Source organism: Helianthus annuus, chromosome 12 (genome assembly GCF_002127325.2).
Source record: "Helianthus annuus cultivar XRQ/B chromosome 12, HanXRQr2.0-SUNRISE, whole genome shotgun sequence".
In the NCBI taxonomy this organism is placed as follows: Eukaryota; Viridiplantae; Streptophyta; class Magnoliopsida; order Asterales; family Asteraceae; genus Helianthus; species Helianthus annuus.
The window spans coordinates 137,736,871-137,758,315 of record NC_035444.2 but is presented as its reverse complement, the minus strand read 5'-3'; the positions used below and the strand labels follow the sequence as shown (position 1 = coordinate 137,758,315).

Below are 21,445 nucleotides of genomic sequence, written 5' to 3'. Positions count from 1 at the left end.
TTGCTCCAACCGACTTTGTCATCCTCGATGACGCTCCTCTAGTGTTAGGAAGACCTTTTGTAAAAACTCATGAAGCCTTGAAAAACCGGAAGTTTAATAATCTACCTCTTCAATTAGGGGCATTCAAAAGGAGCATAGATCTTGACCGTTCAATGAAATATTCATTTGGCAATAATGACCCCCTAATTGAAGATGAAGATGAGCCACCCGATACAAGTGAAAAAGTTGACCACTTTGTTAAAGAAGAGGTCGCCATAGAACAAACCTTTAAAGTTCTTGATCTAGATGAGCCACAAAATAAAGAGTCTCCTAAAGACCCACCCATTGAGCTCAAAGAACTCCCAAAAGGTTTGAAATATGCTTTTCTAGACAAAGATGGTAAATTACCTGTAATTATTTCATCTAAATTAAGTAGCTTAGAAAAAGAAAAATTAATTAAACTTTTGAAAAAACATAAAAATGCGATCGCTTGGAAGCTTGTAGATATTAAAGGAATAAGTCCTTCCATGTGCACGCACAAAATTTTAATGAACGATGACTACAAAACGGTGATACAACCACAACGTAGAGTAAATCCCAATGTGCAAGAAGTGGTTAAAAATGAGGTCATCAAACTACTTGACGCCGGACTAATTTATCCTATCTCCGATAGTCCATGGGTGAGTCCCGTCCAAGTAGTCCCAAAGAAAGGAGGTATGACGGTAATAACTAATGAAAAGAATGAATTAATACCAACAAGAACCATCACAGGATGGAGAGTTTGTATAGATTATAGACGATTAAATGAAGCAACAAGGAAAGACCACTTTCCTTTGCCCTTCATTGATCAAATGTTAGAACGATTATCCGGTCATAAATTTTACTGTTTCTTGGATGGTTTTTCAGGTTACTTTCAAATTCCAATAGCACCTGAAGACCAAGAAAAGACAACTTTCACATGCCCCTACGGAACTTTTGCTTATCGACGCATGCCATTTGGTCTATGTAATGCACCTGCAACATTCCAACGTTGCATGGTGGCCATTTTCCATGATATGATAGAAAAGACAATGGAAGTCTTCATGGACGACTTTTCTATCTTTGGAGATTCATACGACCAATGCCTCGATAACCTCGAACGAATGCTATCCCGATGTGAGGAAACTAACCTCGCCCTTAACTGGGAAAAATGCCATTTCATGGTAACGGAGGGAATAGTACTCGGTCACAAAATCTCGAGCGAAGGAATGGAAGTTGATCGAGCAAAAGTAGACACTATTTCTCGATTACCTCCACCCTCCTCCGTTAGAGCAATCAGAAGTTTCCTAGGGCATGCCGGATTTTATAGGAGGTTTATCAAAGACTTTTCAAAAATTTCAAGACCTCTAACAAAATTACTTGAAAAAGATACGCCTTTCATCTTTGAGAAGGAATGCAATCAAGCGTTTCTGACCCTCAAGGAAATGCTAGTCAATGCACCTATCATGATAGTGCCCGATTGGACACTACCTTTCGAAATCATGTGTGATGCAAGTGACTTTGCTGTTGGAGCAGTCTTGGGACAAAGAAGAGAAAAGCATTTCCACCCAATTTATTATGCTAGTAAAACACTTAATGATGCACAAGAAAATTACAACCACTGAAAAAGAATTACTAGCTGTGGTATTTGCTTTTGATAAATTTCGTTCTTACCTTGTTCTTTCCAAAACTGTAGTCTATACAGATCATGCAGCTATCCGATACCTCTTCAAGAAACAAGATGCAAAACCATGTTTGATCAGGTGGATTCTACTCCTCCAAGAATTTGATATTGAAATCAAAGACAAAAGAGGAGCAAAAAACACTGCGGCGGATCATCTTTCATGCCTAGAAGACCCAGCTTTGGAGGCAACCAGGGACGAACAAATCAATGAAAAATTCCCAACAGAGTCCCTGGAAATGGTGGAAAGTAGACAAGAACCATGGTATGCCGACTATGCTAACTACTTAGCTAGCGGCATAGTCACCAAAGGATGGCCACATCACCAAAGAAAGAAGTTCTTTGCTGATGTGAAGCATTACTTTTGGGAAGACCCTTATCTTTTCAAAATGTGTGCCAACCAACTCATCCGAAGGTGCGTACATGGCAGCGAAGCACAAATCATTCTCTGCCATTGTCATGAAGGTACATATGGGGGACATCATGGTGCCGCTAGTACCGCATGAAAGGTATTTGATTCAGGATTTTATTGGCCGACCATTTACAAAGATGCACAAAATCTTGTAAAGACATGTGATGCTTGCCAAAAATCAGGTAATATTTCTTCCAAAAACGAAATGCCTCAAAATGGCATTCTCGTTTGTGAAATTTTTGATGTGTGGGGACTCGATTTCATGGGACCTTTTCCACCGTCAAAAGGAAACAAATATATACTTGTGGCAGTCGATTACTTGTCTAAATGGGCCGAGGCCGAAGCACTTCCAACAAACGATGGAAGAGTAGTGGTAAGATTCCTTAAAAAGTTATTCTCTCGTTTTGGAACACCTAAAGCATTAATAAGTGATAGAGGTACCCATTTTTGCAATCACCAACTCGAAAAAATCTTAACAAGATATGGGGTCTATCACCGGGTCTCAACAGCATATCACCCTCAAACAAACGGACAAGCCGAAGTGACTAACAGAGGTTTAAAACGAATACTTGAAAAAACCGTAGGTTTAAATAAAAAGGAATGGGCTGATAAATTAGATGATGCTTTATGGGCCTTTCGAACTGCTTATAAAACCACTATAGGCACAACCCCATATAAGCTCGTCTATGGAAAAAGTTGTCATTTGCCAGTAGAAATAGCTTACAAAGCCTACTGGGCAATAAAAAATGTGAACCTAGATTTAGAAATTGCAGGTAAAAGTCGATTCTGTCAAATGAATGAATTAGACGAACTAAGGAATTATGCATACTCTAACTCGGAAATTTATAAGGAAAGAATGAAAAATTTACACGACAAATACATTAAACCTAATGAATTTCGAGTAGGAGACCAAGTTCTATTGTTTACTTCACGACTTCGATTATTTCCGGGTAAACTTAAATCTAGGTGGTCAGGACCTTTTTCCATCACCCATATTTTTCCTCATGGTGCAGTAGAAATTAAATCTCGAAATGGAAGTCCATTCAAAGTCAATGGCCAACGCTGAAACTCTATCGAGGATCCATTGAGGATGAGGAAGAAGAGATCTCACTTCAAACGGTCAACGAATAAAAAGCATCCACATCATACCTAGTATGTTACGAACAAGTAAGTACACATCGAAACCGGTAAGTCTTCTAACCATGTTTCTGGGAAAAAACGGGCACTCACACGAGCACTAAAAAAAAAAAAATCTTTCAAAACTTTGCTCGGCACGGGGCCGTGTCCGCGCAACTGTCGGGATAAACCCTCTTTTCACAACAGTTACATCATTCCACACGCCCCGTTTCCCCGAAAAAGCTCTGGTCCGAAGCGATTTTCTGCAGATTTTCGACGTCCCCTCTCGTTCTAACAACATCAAGGTATGATTCTATCATCATTAGTAGTTAGATTAGTTACTTGCATGTAGTTAAAACATCAAAAATTTGGGGGAAAATCTGGGGTTCTTGAAATTCATCCAGATCGAACCTCAAATTTTTGAAATAATCTGTTAGTATTAGTTTAGATTAGTATAATGGGAAGTAAATACACTTGTATTGTTGGTAGATTTGCCCGATTTCTCACAAAAACCTCAAACCCTTGTTTTTGAACCGAAAAAGATAAAATTGAAGGGGTAAACGGTTTGTTTTGGGAAAAATGGCACTTGGGGTTTCATTTTCAGGGGAAACCGCTCCTATTTGGGCAAAAATTTTCAGATTTTCGGGACCGGGTCGAAAAATGAAATTTTTGAGTAACAGTCGCCTGGACACGGGGTCGTGCCCGCTGAACACGGGGCCGTGTCCAGATAACTGTTTGCAGTTTTTTCCGAAAATCTCACTGTTTCATGCTAACTTTTGGTGTATTCTTTCAGATGGCGGCGAAGTTCACAAGGTTCAACGCAAATGAGCTCGATGCTAGGGCCAGATATGACATACTTCAAACAAGACCCGAAGAATACCCAAGGCAAGCATGCACGGACCTCTTAGCCATGGTGAATCAACTTGACCGGTTCAACAACCTCGTTACCGGACCACTAAGGATTGCCCTAACCACTCGACTTCGATCCGTACACGAGTGCACTTTGGAGTTCTACAGTACTTTCACTTTCACCTCAAGGTGTGACCCGTTTGACAATGAGGGGGTTGCATTTCGATGTGGAGGGACGAGATACTCGATCTCTATTCGGGGCGATAGTGGGGCTATATTCTGAAGAGGATTCGGGAAATGAGGAAAACACCGGGGGAATGCGAGAGTTGGACGAAAACGCCCGCCAAGCCGCATGGGCTCGGATTGGTGATGGGTTCTACAATCCGAGCAGCACTAAGAGTACTAAGCTGAGGGATCCGCTTTATCGCTACATTCATAGGCTCCTCACTTACTCTCTTAGTCAAAGGCATGACAGCAGCGGCGTTGTTGGGTTAAGAGATTTGGTAGTCCTTCACTGCATACACAACCGAAGACCCCTCGATGTTCCATTCCTCCTACTCCGGAACATGCATCATAACCGGCTTGCCCATGCACCAACCCCTATCTTCTATGGGGGATGGGTGTACCGCCTCTTCAAGCACTTCACGCGCATTCCTAGGTCTTTTGAAAGGAGCCCATGGTCGGGACGTGTCGATGTACACATTTGTCGCGCCATGAACCTAATCTATGAGGCGGAAGATGGATCGGTAAGCTTTCAGAGGATGCAAGGCCATGCATGGAACCCGCAAGAGGCGCTAGTCCTTCACGCTCCACCTCCCCACTACCTGTATCAACCTCATGGTGATCCGGGTCAATCCTCCTCACAAGGAGGTGGTTTTCCTAACTTTCAAAGTTTACATGATCTTTTGCAGGAAAACCTTATGTGCACCAGGAACACCTACAACCTTGCCAACAACACATACCACCGGGTTGGAGCCATTGAAAGAAACATCACCGATATGCAAGACGACATCGGGAGCATCCGGGAGTATATGGCAGGTCATGGAGGAGATGAGGGGGAGGACAGTGATGATGCCATGGACTAGGCGGGTGGAGCAGGAATAGGAGCGGGTTGTTGGTAAACCCACAGGTTAAAGTCCCCTTTTTCTATCGAAACAATTGACAGCCTGCGTGCCGAGTGTTAGACAATTTACTTTCCTTGACTTCTTTTTATTTTCTGCTTTATTTTTCTTTTACTTTATGGTTTGGATGTTTAACTTGGTAATTTAGGACGTTTGGTATTGCTTGGTGTGGTATTTACTGATAAAACAGGTACAAATGAGGCTTATAGTGCTAAACATTAGCACTACTAAAGCCAGGGCAGGACAACCGGAGAAAAGAAACCTATTTTTCAGCCTTGCAGACAGTCCACACGGGGTCGTGTCCAGCCGACACGCCCCCGTGCCCACCTCCCAGACCTGCTGTTTGTTTATTTTTCTGCAGATTTTTGCCAGACACGGGGTCGTGCCCAGCCAACACGCCCCCGTGTCCACCTTCTGTAAGTTTTCGTTACTGGCACCTGAACACGGGGCCGTGTCCGACCGACACGGGGCCGTGTCCAGACTGCCAGTAACATAAAATTTTGCTTTTAACACCATTTTACACATTCAATCAACCTAAAAACTTATTTTTGGGACACATTGAGGACAATGTGTAATTTAAGTGTGGGGGGGATGCTAAGACCTTGAATTTTGCAAGTCCTGATAACAAGCCTTACACAAAACTCTATTGGAACCGCTAATCACCCCAAATTTTTTTCAAAAATTTTCAATTTTTTTTACTTGTCTAAGTTTAAGTTGGGAATTCAAAATCTAACAAGGTTATATTTTTATAAATTTACAACCGATAGCGTCGTGATAAAAAGAACCAACATAAGAAAATTATGAAACGGTATGACAAACTTAGTTAAAATTTGATTATATATACTTGATCACATAAAAACCCATTCCCACAAAAGTGAGTTTTGAGCCTTTATTGAGCACACAAATATACATCTTTACACTAAATGCTCACTTTTCGTTTCTTGTGTGAATAGCCGCTTGGTTCTTACGACTCTAGAACTTGCCACGACAATTCATTCCCGTTCCTTACCAACTTAAACCCAAGTAAGTAAATGATGGAGGCATTAGGACTAACCATTTTTCTTTCAACACCATTATTTTCATTTTTTTCGCCTACCCAAAAATTCCCCCTAGTTAATCCCTTTGAGCCTAAACCTTTTCATTTCTTAACCCAAAACCCTTTTACCCACCAAAACCCCTTTTTCATGTTCAACCCTTTGTTTTAGTAACAAAGCTCGGTTTTCGCGTGACTTCCCTAAATATATATATATATATATATATATATATATATATATATAGGGGGCTGCTAGAATGAGAACCACCCCGAGTTGTAAGAACCGCGAGAACTACACCCCACGGAGCGCCGTTCGCCGCGATTTTTTTTTACAAGTAGATGTGTGCATTATAAACACGGCCGTAAAAAATCACGGCGAACGGCGCTCCGTGGGGTGTACTTTTTTACACCTCAAGTTTGGTGTTTTTTAATTTTTTTTCTTTTTTCTTTTTTTTTCACCAAACTTGATGTGTAAAAAAGTACACCCCATGGAGCGCCGTTCGCCGTGATTTTTTACGGCCGTGTTTATAATGCACACATCTACTTGTAAAAAAAAAATTGCGGCGAACGGCGCTCCGTGGGGTGTAGTTCTCGCGGTTCTTACAACTCGAGGTGGTTCTCATTCTAGCGGCTCCCTATATATATATATATATATATATATATATAGGGGAAGGATGTATAGAAAATCCACTTTAATTTAGAAAACCCGGGAAACTCAAAGCTCCCGATGTTTTTTTTTTCTTGAAAAAATTTACACATGTTATATACATGTTTTTAAGGGTTTTGGGCAAAAAAAAATCAAAAAAGCGCCGAGTAGATATTTTTAAAAAAAAATAAACAAGTTTTGGTGTAACACATGTTACATTCATCTAACATATTTGTAACATGTATTACACCAAAACTTGTTTATCTTTTTTTAAAAATATCTACTCAGCGCTTTTTTGATTTTTCTTACCCAAAACCCTTAAAAACATGTATATAACATGTGTAAATTTTTTCAAGAAAAAAAAAACATCGGGAGCTTTGAGTTTCCCGAGTTTTCTAAATTAAAGTGGGTTTTCTATAGATACTTACATTATATATATATATATATATATATATATATATATATATATATATATATATATATATATTTGATGATGAAGTTGGAAATAAACAAACAGAGCTCCTCAAACAAAGGCTTGTTTGAATAAATACTTCATAAAAAAAGTCACAAAAAAACAAAATGTTTTACGAAAACCGACGCTTTTTACGCCTTTCGCCCTTTTCTACTAACCACTAACCCAACCAACCACCTTTAACCAAAGCCTAACCCTTCACCCAAAAAGTCCTCTTGATATTTACAAAGGTATAAAGTTAAAAAGGAGGAGGATTGATTGCTTGGCAAGCTTATGGTAGGAATAAGTTCCATGCCGCTCTCGAGTGATTCACTAAAAATACACCTTCGGCCGAGTGTGAGTGATTTCCCTCGTGAGGTATGTGAACTTGTATATAAATGGAATTTTAAAGAAGTATGTTATGCCTTAATAAATAATTTATCTTATGAAAGGTTTTTAATAAATCATGACGAATAGGATTGTAAATAAATGAAAATAAAACCTAGACGATCTTGGAAAATCCTGACACTCTATGACAAGTCCAAAAACCTTCTCTTCTACCATTCCATTTGGGAGTGAATAAAGCTACATTATAAAGAGTTTTGCTTGAGGACAAGCAAAGATTCAAGTGTGGGGATATTTGATGTGCACAAAATGCAACATATAAATTACATCAATAATGGCTTAAAACTAACCCTTTTTTAGTACTAATGTTGGAAAAAGTGTGCTTTTGTCTTCCTTTTGTATTTTCAGGATTAAATGAGCTCAAAATAACAAAAGAGGCAAAAAGACAGCAAAATCTAACATAATTATAAGAAAAGGGACAAAAGTGATACGCCGACCCTCCCGACAGCATATTCCCAAGCAAAACAAAGAAATCAGAAGACTAAACACGCCCCGTGCTCAGCGAGCACGGGGCCGTGCCCAAGAAGCAGCAGAAAAGACAAACCTATAGAAACTTCTACCGCCCACCACGGGGCCGTGCCCAACGGACACGGGAGCGTGGTCAGAATGCTGCAGGCGTATTTATTGTAATTGCGAATTACAATTAATGAAGAGAGAGAGTGTCAGGCGGACACGGGGCCGTGCCCAGCGGGCACGGGGCCGTGCCCAGGCTTCTGTTCAGCCTATAAATAGGAGTGCTTGGAGCCATTTCAATTCATCCCTTGGCACACCACCTCTCTCACACTTCACCCACCACCCACCACCACCATAACACCATCATCCACCACCATCATCCATTGTCCATCATAGAGTGTGTGAGTCATCTCGGGATCCAAGATTGATCGTAAGAGTTCTTGACAATCAAAGACCATGTTTGCCTAAGTCTCTTACATCACTTGGTGAAGACAAGTGTTTAGTGTAATACTTTTTATTTTTAATCTTTTGCACTTTTTAATTGGTTTTGTATTGATGACTTTAATTACTAGTTTCTTATGTTGAAGGTGATTCTTCCTTATCGTTTGTCCGTGGTGTCTTGGCATTATTTTACTGTCTATATAAAATAAAAGATTTTCACCATTCATATCTCCACGGTCTATATGGAGGTATGTTGGCTACCTGGTCGGGGGTTAAGGGAACGGTTTGGTAAGAGTCTTGCCATTGTTCAGTGTATAGATCCTGCAAAGGACCTGGGTCAAATTTAGTAGGACCTCCTTCAATACCCAAAGGTATTGGATGACAGGGGTCCAAACTCTTTGATCCCCTCATAAGTTAAACTACTATTAAAACTTTAACTCGGCTACTTAGGACTGTATCCCTGCTGACTCAGACTACTTATCCGAGGGTAACGTCACCTTCAAAAGAGGGGCCTACCACATTATGCATTAATAACTTAATTAATTATCTTTCAATAACCCGACCCTTTAGGATTGTATCCTTGCTGACTCAAACTACTGGGTTGAGGGTAACGTCACCTTCAAAAGAGGGGCCTACTACAAAAACTAAGATAATCTCTTAAATAAGTGCAAAAGTGCGAAAATAATCAAAGGTTACACTAACACACGAGTCGGATCCAAGTGATTCATCTTGTCTATCTGTTTTTATTTTTATTTTATTTTCAGCATTTTAGTTAGTCTTATTTTCTTAGTTTAAAAACCTTTTTCTAACATTTTGATTTGATTAGACGTTGAGGATAAACCGGTACTAAAAGCCTTTGTGTCCTTGGACGACCTCGGTATCTTACCAACACTATACTACGTCCACGATGGGTGCACTTGCCCATATGTGTGTTTAGTGTTAGTAAATATCGTGTTTTATAAATTTAAAACTTGGCTAAAAAGTGTAAAGGGCTTAAAATACATACCTAAAACATATTACACCTAACGCACATCTTTCTTAAACATGATCTAGCAAGTTTAGGTGATGAACCATCTTACTTCTACTAACAAACAACATGCATTAAGCATAACAACACAAGATCAACATGATTTCAACATCATTTAACACTACTTCATCTCTTTATCCATTCTTCATCCTTTATGTTCAAGACTAGTTTAAGTTCTTTGGTGTTTCTTAACATTTTATCATTCATTCAACTATTAACCACTAAAAACAAGAACAAGATGAAGATTTGAAGCACTTACTACTAGCACAAGGCTAGGGGAGTTTCAAAGCGTAAAAGTGGTGGATAAAAGAAAACAAGAGCGGTCCTTGAGCTTCCGAGTGCACCAAGCTTACTTGTTGGACCTCTTGCACCTTTGTATGTATGGAAATTGCTTGAATGGAAAGTTGATGGTGGTGATATGGTGGTGATAGGTGGCGGCCGAAAGTGGGGAAGGAGGAAGAGTTTGGAGTTTGTTGAAGTGGGTCGTGATGAGAGAAGCTTAGGATCTAGAGGTTATTTATATAAACCAAGTTCACCATGATCCAACATGTAATATGTTCTATTAACCAACAACATTAACAAATAAAATAATCAAAAGAAAGCAAGGGTGGGTCACCCTATGGTGACCGTTGAGTGGGGGGGTAGGGGTTGGGTTGTAATTGTATAGTTACTTATTTAGTTAAGATCCAATGATATAATTAGTGTGTTGTTGTGTGTTATGTAATATAAGGTGTGTCAGGGTGTTCGGGGACCCTAACTAGCTCAGAGAAGTAAAAACAATGTGTTTGGCAATATTTTTATGTTCCGGGTAAAGTCCGGTTGTTCGGTTGGATGTTGATCCGTTAAAGTGCTAAATTAGTCTTTAAAGTGTCCTTTATATTATTTTTAGTGACACATTAAATTCCCAACACTTTGGAAAGTGTCTAGGACTATTTTGCCAAGTTTTTGCACTTTACTAGCATTGTTAAATGCTGAATTTTGGTATTTAGTGCAGAATTCTGCACTTAAAGTATGTTTTAGGCACTTCCGGGCACTATAACTATCACCTAGTGACGCAGTTTTATGGTCCTCACCTCCCTACACTCCCTACTAGTGTAGTATTCTATTCCTGGCTCATACTGGCCTCAAAAATATTGTCTGTCTAGGTGCTGGCATTGTCAGCATGTTTTTATGGTTATCCGCTCACTGTGCTAACTGTGCTTTTGTGCATCAAGTTTGTCACTAATGTTTGTGTGTAATAAATAGAGTGACAGTATAAAATGTGATGCATGGGTATGTATGTAACAGAAATCAGAAAGCAGTATAATCAACAGTTGTAATTAAGCACAGTCATTAAGCATAAATCAATATTAATTAAATGTACGGATGCATGCAAATTTGAAAGTTGTCACATAACGCTCGTGGTTTGCACTCTCCATCAACATTATTACGTGATTGATCCTGAACATGCCATATAACATATCTCAAATGATATTCAATCATATGTTGGATAACATTAAAGGTGAAAGATTTCTACAATATCCAAGGTTTGTACAGATGCTATTAAATGATCAAATTCCAAACTTACCAAAAGCAGATGATGATGAGTTGGTGTTAGAGCATATGGATAATGAAACCTTGAATAGGTTGGATGTATATAGAGGGGTTGAAAAGGGTAAAAAACTTAAGTTGAGAAAGAAGTTTGCTGCTATTGCGAAATCAGCTTATCAAGCTCCAGCAGAGGATAAATGGAGGCATGATAATAGTGATCCTGAACTCACAGTGACCAACCTTGCCACACTTCCAGCAAGGGTAATTCGGCTTTTTGTTTTGACCCGAATTGTTATTCTCTTGAAACTTTCGTTTCCCTTTGAACTTATTGTTTCCTTTGGATGATTCACCCGTCTCAACCATGTTCACAGACGACGTTCCAGCCTGTTTCTTTTCATTATTAACCAACAATTTTTCGTGTGCTCTCAAGCCTTCTTCAATTCTGAAGTGGCTTCCAAGTTCCACCAAAGTTAACTCTCCTTTCTGATGTTTCAGATTATGTTTAAAATCTTTCCAGGAAGGAGGTAACTTGTCAATAATACTTGAAACCGATATGGATTCATCCATCTTCATGTCATGTTGGGCATACTGCCCTAGAATTCGCAACAATTCATTGTATTGTTCCATGACAGATCTTGAATCAACCATTTTGTAATTGTTAAAATTACTGACAAGAAACTTCTTACTAGAAGAATCTTCTGCCATGTATTTGGCTTTCAAAGTGTCTCACAGTAACTTTGCAGTTTCAACATTTTGATAAACATCAAATAAGGGATCACACATACCATTCAGAATGTGGCCAAGACATATGTAATTGTCGTTCTCCCACTTTGACCTCTTCCTGATTTGCTCCAGATCGCCCTCCCGTATCTCCAGGATTGGAATAGTCAACACGTACACCACCTTCAACGTTGTGAGAACAAAGTGAATTTTCTTCTGCCATCTTCGGAAGTCCTGCTCTTCGAACTTCTCTAGTTTGTCAAACTTGCTTGTCATATACTTCATCGATCTGCTTGCCATCTTCACAGAAAATAATTTGATCTTTGTTGGGGAATTTTCAGATTACCGGATGATCAGAGAGGCGTATATAGTCACTGTCAGATCAAATTATTTAGGCGGTTCACCGAATAATTTAATCGGATACAACTCTGATTTTCGAGAAATAGAACCAGGGTATGTGTGATTTTCGAGAAATAGAACCAGGGTATGTTTCGAAATTATGGTATTTTCTAGAAAATAAAATTTTCTGACGCACTTTTATTAAGGGAATTAAATTAAAATAGAGTTTTTCGACCCCAGCCAGGGGTTGCCGCCCCTTGGACCCCACTCCCAGGGGCGCTGCTGCCGGACCTCCGCCAAGGGGCAACCCCCGTAGAGTACGGGCTCCGCCCGTACACTTCGAATTTTAATAACTCAAACAAGCATGCGTGCACTCTCCGTACCTCCTAACTTGCTTGATGTGTATTATTATTCGCTTTGATCAACAAGTCAATCCCGTTTACACTAAAATATCTAATAATCCCAGATCAGTTTCCACAGTTCAGTATAAATATGTTATTCACAAATGAACCTAATTCTTAATTGACTTAAAAGCTAATAAAGCAAATCCTAGTTAGAGTGTGTGATCAGAGATGCATGATAGCCCCATTTGATACCTAAGATTCAACTTTGTTTTGTATTTGTATGTTTAGTAAAACGATCAATGAAGCCTTACATAATTGACTCGAATTCTATCCGCTCGTTTTGGCACATGACCTCCTTTTTTTTTAAATGACCACATTTTGTACAAGATTATAATTTAATATGATTGTGGTGTATATAAGTTTGCCTGGACACCCAGACTTTTACTTGTTGGGTTTCAATGGCGTTTTCTTTCACCACGGCGTCTTTCATCTCTCTTTGCCGTCCACCGAGCTCTTGTTTACCATCGGCCTCGTTTCCCTCTCGCGTTAATCTAAATCTTGGCAGTAAAAATAGTCTATCAGTTGGTGCAATTTCAACACAAGGTATTTGTTTCTAACTTTGATATTGGGGTTTGATTTTCGTGTATATAGAATTAGTTTGGTAAGGTGAAAGAACGAAAGAAAGAAATAAAGAAAGAAATTGACGGTTTTATAGCAGCAATAGGAGGGCAGATGAGTTAGGTGTAAAAATGTGGATTTGGCCGGCCGGCCGGCCTTCCTGCTATGATTTTTCAGTCCCTTTGACTGAGTGACTGACATCAATCACCCTATGCCTTGTTAGCCCACAAGGATCAGACTCATATTTTTGTACATCAACTGGTTTTTTTAGATCTGACCTAGTGGAGGAGGCACTTTTTAAGCCGCTAGATTGCTAACTACCCTCTTAGACTAGTGGGTATGGGGGCCGTCTCCATGCCCGTTTCTCCGTCCGCTCACAGCCGGTTTCGACGTCCGTCACTCCCACACACACACCTATATACATACATATATATATATAAAGGGTTCATCCTCCACCCCGAGGTCCATCCCCTTTAGGCCCCCGCTTACGTGGCGGTGATGTGGCGGCCCATTCCTTGGGGATGATTATGAGGCTCACCATACCGGGTAGTCTTAGATCCTGTAACAACAACACTTGCTGCTTAGAAATTTAGGCTTCCAGAATTCAGGATTGTATTGTTTTTGGGTGGAGTGTATGGTAAGAATGAAGTTGTGCCTTTTTCATTTCAACCATACTTTCTTTTATCTCTGTTACTTGATGTATTACTATTTCAATTCTGTTTTTCCATTCAAATACATACACTTGTTGGGTTTCTTAAGTGTAGAGTAGAGTAGACCCCCACCCAAATATTTGGAATGGGTCCTGTCAAATAATAATTATGATGGATGGATGGATGGATGGATGTTGCTTTCTTCTTTCTAATTGCATATCTTGATTGCTCTTTTGTTTGGTAATAAAACCACCTGTATGTATGTATGTATTGTAGCATCTGGAGGAATTGCACCTGCCATTGCATTAACTGATACTGCTTTGAAGCATTTAAACAAAATGAGATCTGAAAAGAATGAAGATTTATGCTTGAGAATTGGTGTTAAACAGGGTGGATGCTCCGGCATGTCTTACAGCATGGAATTTGAGACCAAGGAAAACACCAGACCCGATGACACAGTTATGGAATATGATGGTTTTCTCATTGGTATTTTTCTTTACCATTGTTGATAAATAGAGGTGGCAATGCCACTGAACGGATTATGTTATATCTCTCACTGACTGAAAGACAGATCAAACAATTATAGCTAAAAGGGGAAATCAGTCAGTCAAATAGCCTCAAACTGGCAACTTAAGGCATTGGTTATTATATTATATATAAAGTAAACTAATAATTATTAAATGAAACTAAGAAGTTATTTTTGTGGTTTAGATCTGTTACCCAAGCTGCCTCACCTTAGATACTTAATTTGATCTTAGTGCTCCTTGTCCATTCTAAGTTATAACATTCTGCCTTTTCTTGTAAGTATTGTATTACAAAAATATATATATATTTAATTTCCCATTGCAATGCTATGTATGCTTTGAGTGGAATCATACTAGGTACGTTTGTTATTTTCCCATTGTAATGATTTGTTTTACTGCACACCCTAAATCCTACACCACTGTAGTGTTTTGATTCCACTCTTTTTGCCTTTGTTAAATGTTTTAGAAACTCAGAGTTGAAGTCCATTTTCTACGTTCCGTATTCAATAGTTGTACTTAGTTCTTTTGGCTCTCGAAATAATCTCTTTTTCATATAAGATGAAAAAGAGTTGTTTTAATGACGCAACAAGTAGAGGTCAGATTGTTCAACGAACATCATCGTATAATGTTATTTTGAACCATCATCTGTTTGTTTGGATTCTTGATGCTGATTTTGTTCACTTGTGTGCAGTTTGTGATCCAAAGAGCCTTCTTTTCATCTTTGGGATGCAACTGGACTTTAGTGATGCACTCATTGGTGGAGGTTTCTCTTTCAAAAACCCAAATGCTACACAAACATGTGGTTGTGGCAAGTCATTTGCTGCAGAGATGTGACAGACAGACAGACTGCACTTTTAGACATATCTATCTATGTAAAACCATTTGCATATGTAAAAAATAATCACTTTTATTCAATCAATATCGTTTGCCTTCCCTATTTTACTTCTGTTTGACCCAAAACATGTGCTTGAAATGGTTTCTTGTAGCTAAAGATAGTCTGCCCGGACCTATGGAATCATCAACCACTTCATCTAGTACAAGTTATTAAGAATTCCTTTTTTTCAAAGCAGTAGGCAACAGCTAAAAAAAAGTAATTCAATGACAAAAAAAAAAAGAAAAAAAAAAGAAATTCAGATTAAAAATTAAAATTTAGATAAATACCAGCTCACCAGACTAAATGAAGAACGAACTTTTAACAAACTGTTTGCGGAGTTCGTTTACGTTCGTTCGCTTCATAAAAGAATGAACACGAACAAAAAGTTATGTTTGATTTATTAAATGAATGAACACGAACAAATGTCGCTTCGTTCTATTGCTTTTGTGAATGTTCGGTGATATGTTCTCTTATGTCCATTTATGTTTGTTTTATTTATGTAATGCCCTAAAAATTTAAAATTTATAAGAACATAATGTATAAACATAATAAAAATAGAGTAAGGTTAAATACGTAGTCTCCGAACAAAAGTTGTAGAAAGGGTATCCCTTGTTAATTTATTACAAATATATATATATATATATATATATATATATATATATAATTGTTTCGCATGGGTATTTCTTGTATAATCAAAGTATTGCCAGCATAATGGTTAGCTTAGTATGTAGCGGGGGTGCCAGTGTTGTGACAAACGACACAATCCGGTAACTTTCGTACCATTAGATAATTATTTATTTTCTGCAATTATGTGTTTTAAATGTCATCATTACATGTTTGCATGTTATACATCTAAATCATGCATATCATACATTTTATTCGTCACATTTTGAAACAATTTAAACAATGCGTCAAAACAATTAGTAAGCTCACCGGTTAGATAGGCTATGTGAGCACCACCTCGGTACCCAGCTAAATGGTAGATTTAGGACTTAGACGTAGGTCCGACATAAAAAATATATCAAATCCCAAGTGGAAAAACAAGTATTATTGTTAACACCTTCCGGAAAATTTAACTAGCTTTAAAAGTGTCCGTTTTGGGCCTTAAATGGCAATTTTCCGCAGGATTCAGAATACGGAAAATTATACTGAGTCCATAAATAATAATAAACATAAAAAACAACTTAAAAAATATCGGGGATATCATTAAAACACAAGAACATATCATACCTTATAAGTTACGCAACTTAACCTTTTAGCGAACCGACAACGAAACAAGCACCGAACAATTATTCGAACACTATCAAAACACCAAGTATGAACTTGTTAGACATATTTTGACATCATAAGGCTAGTTATTATCATTAAACACTTTGTTTCACTTAAAAACCCCTAATTCTATTTAACCCCTAATTAAACATCAATGTACATCCAAGTCCCTAAACTATCAAAACTTGCCACTTAACCCCCTCCCCCCCCCCCCCCTAAAGTGGACAGTTACAATGGGGTCCCATAAGCCTCCCATTTGTCTCCTAAAACTAGTTTAAAACTTGTTGGTTTATAAGGTGCTTAAAGTAAAGTTGTGTGCATAGGATTATATCAAGAAATCTTATCACCATTCCATCATTCAAACACCCACATTTCAAACCCATTCTCTTCTTCTCTCTCCCTAACTTTCGGCCAAACCACCACCATAATCACCTTCATCTTTTGTTCACTTTCAAGCCATTTCAGGGGTCCCTAAAGGTGTATGAAGATCATCTAAGGATGGTTCAAGTCTTGGAAGCTCAAGGACCTCTCAAGGGAGCTTTTAACCACCACTTTCATCCTCTCTTCATCTTGTTCTTGTTGCATCTTTCCTAGCCAATATTCCTAGTCGTGAGTCCTCTAATCCTTCATTTTGATACTTATTAGTAGTAGGTTATATGTGTACAAGTTAAACCATCAAGAAAATTAAACTTTAAAGTATGAACATATGAAGAAATAACAAAATCTAACATAAATAAGTGATTTTTGGTGTTATGTGAAGTTGTTAAGAAGTTGTAGTTGATTATTTTGTGATATGGATGAGATCCATGACATGCATGCTTGTTAGAAGTGTAGATCTAACAAGTATACACATGGATCTTGAAAGATCCATGATGAACATGCTAGTAGACTTGAAAAACTTGAAATATGAACTTGTAAGTATGGTTAAAATGATATGTTTATGTTTATAAACTCACAAATAAAGTGGATGAACGAGTTTTCAAAAATAACTTCTTACAAAGTTTACAAAGTTTGGCAAACAAGACTTGTTTCAAGTAGATACACATGTTAAAAGTGTAGATCTAAGGTACTACAAGTTCATATGACCTTTCAAGTTTGTTAGCATGAAAAGTATGGATTATTTTGTATATTGTTACTTGCAAGATTGTTGTGGATGATTTTTTGCATTTTAAAAGAAAACTAACACATGTTTATAAACATGGGAAAACCTCTAATTTTAGAGGAAACCATGGCAAAATTTTTATAGAATTTAAACACTTTGAAAGATATATTTTTACAAGACATTTTACAAGAAAAGTGTTCAAAGTGTTTAGCTATAATTTTTCCCAAAATTTTTATACAAAATATAAGTTAAGAAAATAGTGTTTTTCTTAAAGATTAAAATGGATATAAATATATATAATTAGGGCAAGTTATATATATTTAGTGGTCACCCAAAGTTTGTGTGTTTATGTGTATATTATGTGTATTATGTACTAGTATAGAAGTAGGGTTCAAAAACTACAAAATACACACAAAAGATACAAATACAAAATACACCCAAAAATACCACGAAATACAACTAAGTATAAAAATACTTATACTTGCCCAAATGGTCTATGGACAAAATACAAAATATTTATATATACCTCTTTAACAAATATATTGGACACTTGGACTATGGACATATGGACAAATACATATATATGAAGAAGCAAAATATATATATATATTTAATAAGTGTGATATAATATATATATATATATATATATTAAATAAGCCTTAAAAATATATTATTTTTAAGGAATATAAATTCCGGAAAGTATAAAATCAAAAGAAGTGATTTTTGATATTAAATACAAAATACATAGGTGTCTACACCTAAATACATATATACTTGCCTAAATATACATTTGATAAAAATTACAGATATATTTATACTAAAATTATATTGAAAATATTATTTAGTAAAAGTATAAATCAACTTTGACTTGGTCAAACAAATACAAGGACAAGAATACACAAAATATTACAAGAAATGCGTATACAAAGATAAGTTAAAATATATTATTTATTTTTAACACATATCGTATAATTCAATATATATATTTATTTATTTGAGAGTAAAAATATAAATATATATGATAGAAAATACATTTTAAAAATAACGATAACGCGATGAATGGGTGAGACCCGGCAACAATGGGCACGACCCACACATGTCGTGGACATGCACATCTTACTCTTGCGAGGCACGAAGTCGCAAGAATCCTTTTCAACTTCAATGGCTGAAGAGTCGGCCGTAACAGAAACAACATCCTTGCAACAGATCACAAAACAACTATTGATCTCATTTAATAAAATAATGAACTCTTTTTAAACATACTAAACATACTTTAAAAATAAATACTCACCCTTGAAGTTCGTTCAGCAGACACCTGGGAAGATTCTGAAAGGTTAACATCTTTAACGTCAGCTACCTCTTGAGTAACCTAAAGGATCATAATATATGATATCATATAAAAAAGTACAGAATCCAGTGTTTAAAACTCAAAAGAAAAATAAATAGATTGAAAGAGTAATTTTATATGCTACCTCATCAGTATTTTCATCACCATTACCATCTGCACCAACCAACTCAGCAATTATTACTGGATCATCACGTGTTTTTTGGACAGTATAATCACGATAGTCATTTTTAAGATTGAACTCTGAAACAACAATCTTAAAAGCAGCTTTCTTATCAACCAATCGAAATATCTCATGAGGGAATCCAGTATCATTGGCCTTAACCTGCCTCTCTCTTATGTCACTCGCCGCCAATCCAAGAAGCTTCTGAACATCTCTATCAAACATAACAAAAGAAACACCACCACTCTCATCCTGCACCCGGACTTGCACCTTGAACCTGAAATATACACAAATAACTAAGTAAACTGCAAAACTATATTCAAATATCAGTCTTAGAATGTTACTATATAAATATAACGCTAAATAATCATCATTGCTTACTTTGTGGTGATCGATGTACATTCACTATGACATTTGGGACAAACCAAAGAAGTCGCAGGCAATCGAACAACATCATCTGAAACATTTTCAACATTCTGCAAGTATTCACTTTTACCCATCACCTTCTTGAAACACTTACGACAGGCAGCATAAAACCAACCATACTCTTCTTGCACAATCTTAATTGTCGCAACCACAACACAAGACATTTCTTGTAAAAACAATATATGAACTTGCAAACATGCAGGTGACAAACCAAACAAATAACCAAACTATATACAAAGATGTGAAACCTTTTCTATCTTCTCATCAACATGTTTCTTCACACATTCAGTTACAAATTCTTTATGCAATGGAAAAACACTCTGAGACGATAGTATTGTTTAAGAAGTAGAACCACTCCCTTGTCCAAACTTCAGTATAAGCCTTTTGAATACCACAAATGATTAGAATTAGTATACAAATGACATGAAACCAAGTATTTGACTTGAACATCTATATACAATAGAAATTACATTGAGAAATTACCTCCTCCTTAGCTCATTAACTTCATCAATTTCTTTATTCAGAAAAATTCGTGTTGCAAACTTATCACTTTGAACAGTATATTCACCTACATGGAAATGTATATAGATATTTAATGTATACCTGTCTTTATATTGCCAGAAATAAATAGTATAGATATGATTTGCAGAAAGTAACAAAAATACCTTTCCATTCCTTACACTTTCCATGCTGTATAACAGCCATCACATGCTCATGAGGTGGGATTTTAAAAATGAAGTCCTTAATCTGCAGAGCATAATCATTCCACACAGTACACCGCAAAACCTTACCCCTACATGAAAAGAATATTCATATGACGATATACTAAAAACTAATTTATGACCATTTCTTTACAAATCTCTAATATAAAAACCACATTGAATGAATAAAAACAGAAAATCAAAGGAAAATTATGACATTTATTAAAGTAGCAAATGAGCCATCATTAACTAACATATTCACTAAGAATAAACTGTAGACCTCATTTATTACCATGATTCAGCATTAGATACAAACACTATAGATCTCATTTATTACCATTACCATGATCCCACATCAAATACCAACATTCTTCATTTTATTTATTAACGTCATTAAATACAAACAATGATCAGTACATGACTGCACATGTAAACAACAACTTACTCCAAGTCTTCAATATCGAAATTCATCTTCTTAGTCTCATTTGGAGGTCGATCAAAGATTTCAAGATCTCCACAACAAATCACAGATCCAGCAACATCTATATGATCACATTATACAAGAATATAAGTAAAACTCTCTAATATTATACAAGCAAGACATGATTACAAAAATATACACTACCAACACTCAAAGCATTTAACGCCTCTCCTTGAAGAATATCTTCATAAGCTCTGAGGTTGAAACCATACTCAACACCTTGCCAATCTCTCACAGGAGTAACAGTTGTGCATCTATAAAAGTTGATTTTATAAGGTTGCACTACTACTTTATATAAATCTTTATTCTCGCCAACACCAAATTTCGACAGAATCACAACAGCATCTTCTTGAAGCTGTCCATCAAAAACAGGTATCAGATAACTTTTAATACCTGCTTGAATCTTAGGACCCTGAAGAACATTTTAAGAAAGTATTGTGACAACCCTCAAAATTTCATGTATCCGTACGAATTATTGATGTTAATTAAAGTGCTTGATGAATGTGCTGATTACTTAACTGCTTTCTGATTACTGTGACATACTTACATGTGCTTGTTAACGTACTAGTCTTGTGCAGAAAATTTACTAAATAGTCCTGTGTGCTTTCCCGAGTGATGGGAATTAAAGTGTCACAAAAAGTTGCATAAAAGACACTACACGAAATAACATAGCACTTTAACGGAACAGTATCTAACCGAACAACCGGACATTACCCGGAACACTAAA

General features: G+C 37.0%; 2 protein-coding genes across 2 annotated transcripts; one reads left to right on the top strand and one right to left on the bottom strand.

Annotated features, from left to right (window-relative positions):
• Positions 1–12,961: 12,961 nt before the first annotated feature.
• LOC110895718 (iron-sulfur assembly protein IscA, chloroplastic) lies at positions 12,962–15,299 on the top strand. Its single transcript, XM_022143041.2, has 3 exons — positions 12,962–13,168; positions 14,110–14,319; positions 15,049–15,299. The coding sequence occupies exons 1-3, from the start codon at positions 13,024–13,026 to the stop codon at positions 15,189–15,191; spliced, it is 498 nt and encodes a 165-aa protein (XP_021998733.1). The 5' UTR covers positions 12,962–13,023; the 3' UTR covers positions 15,192–15,299.
• A 102-nt stretch (positions 15,300–15,401) lies between these two features.
• LOC110893364 lies at positions 15,402–19,700 on the bottom strand. The gene is made up of 4 exons (XM_035981371.1): positions 19,492–19,700; positions 19,075–19,387; positions 18,894–18,971; positions 15,402–15,437 (listed from the first exon to the last, which is right to left on the bottom strand). Exons 1-4 carry the CDS (start codon positions 19,698–19,700, stop codon positions 15,402–15,404), a joined length of 636 nt encoding a protein of 211 aa, XP_035837264.1.
• Positions 19,701–21,445: the final 1,745 nt, after the last annotated feature.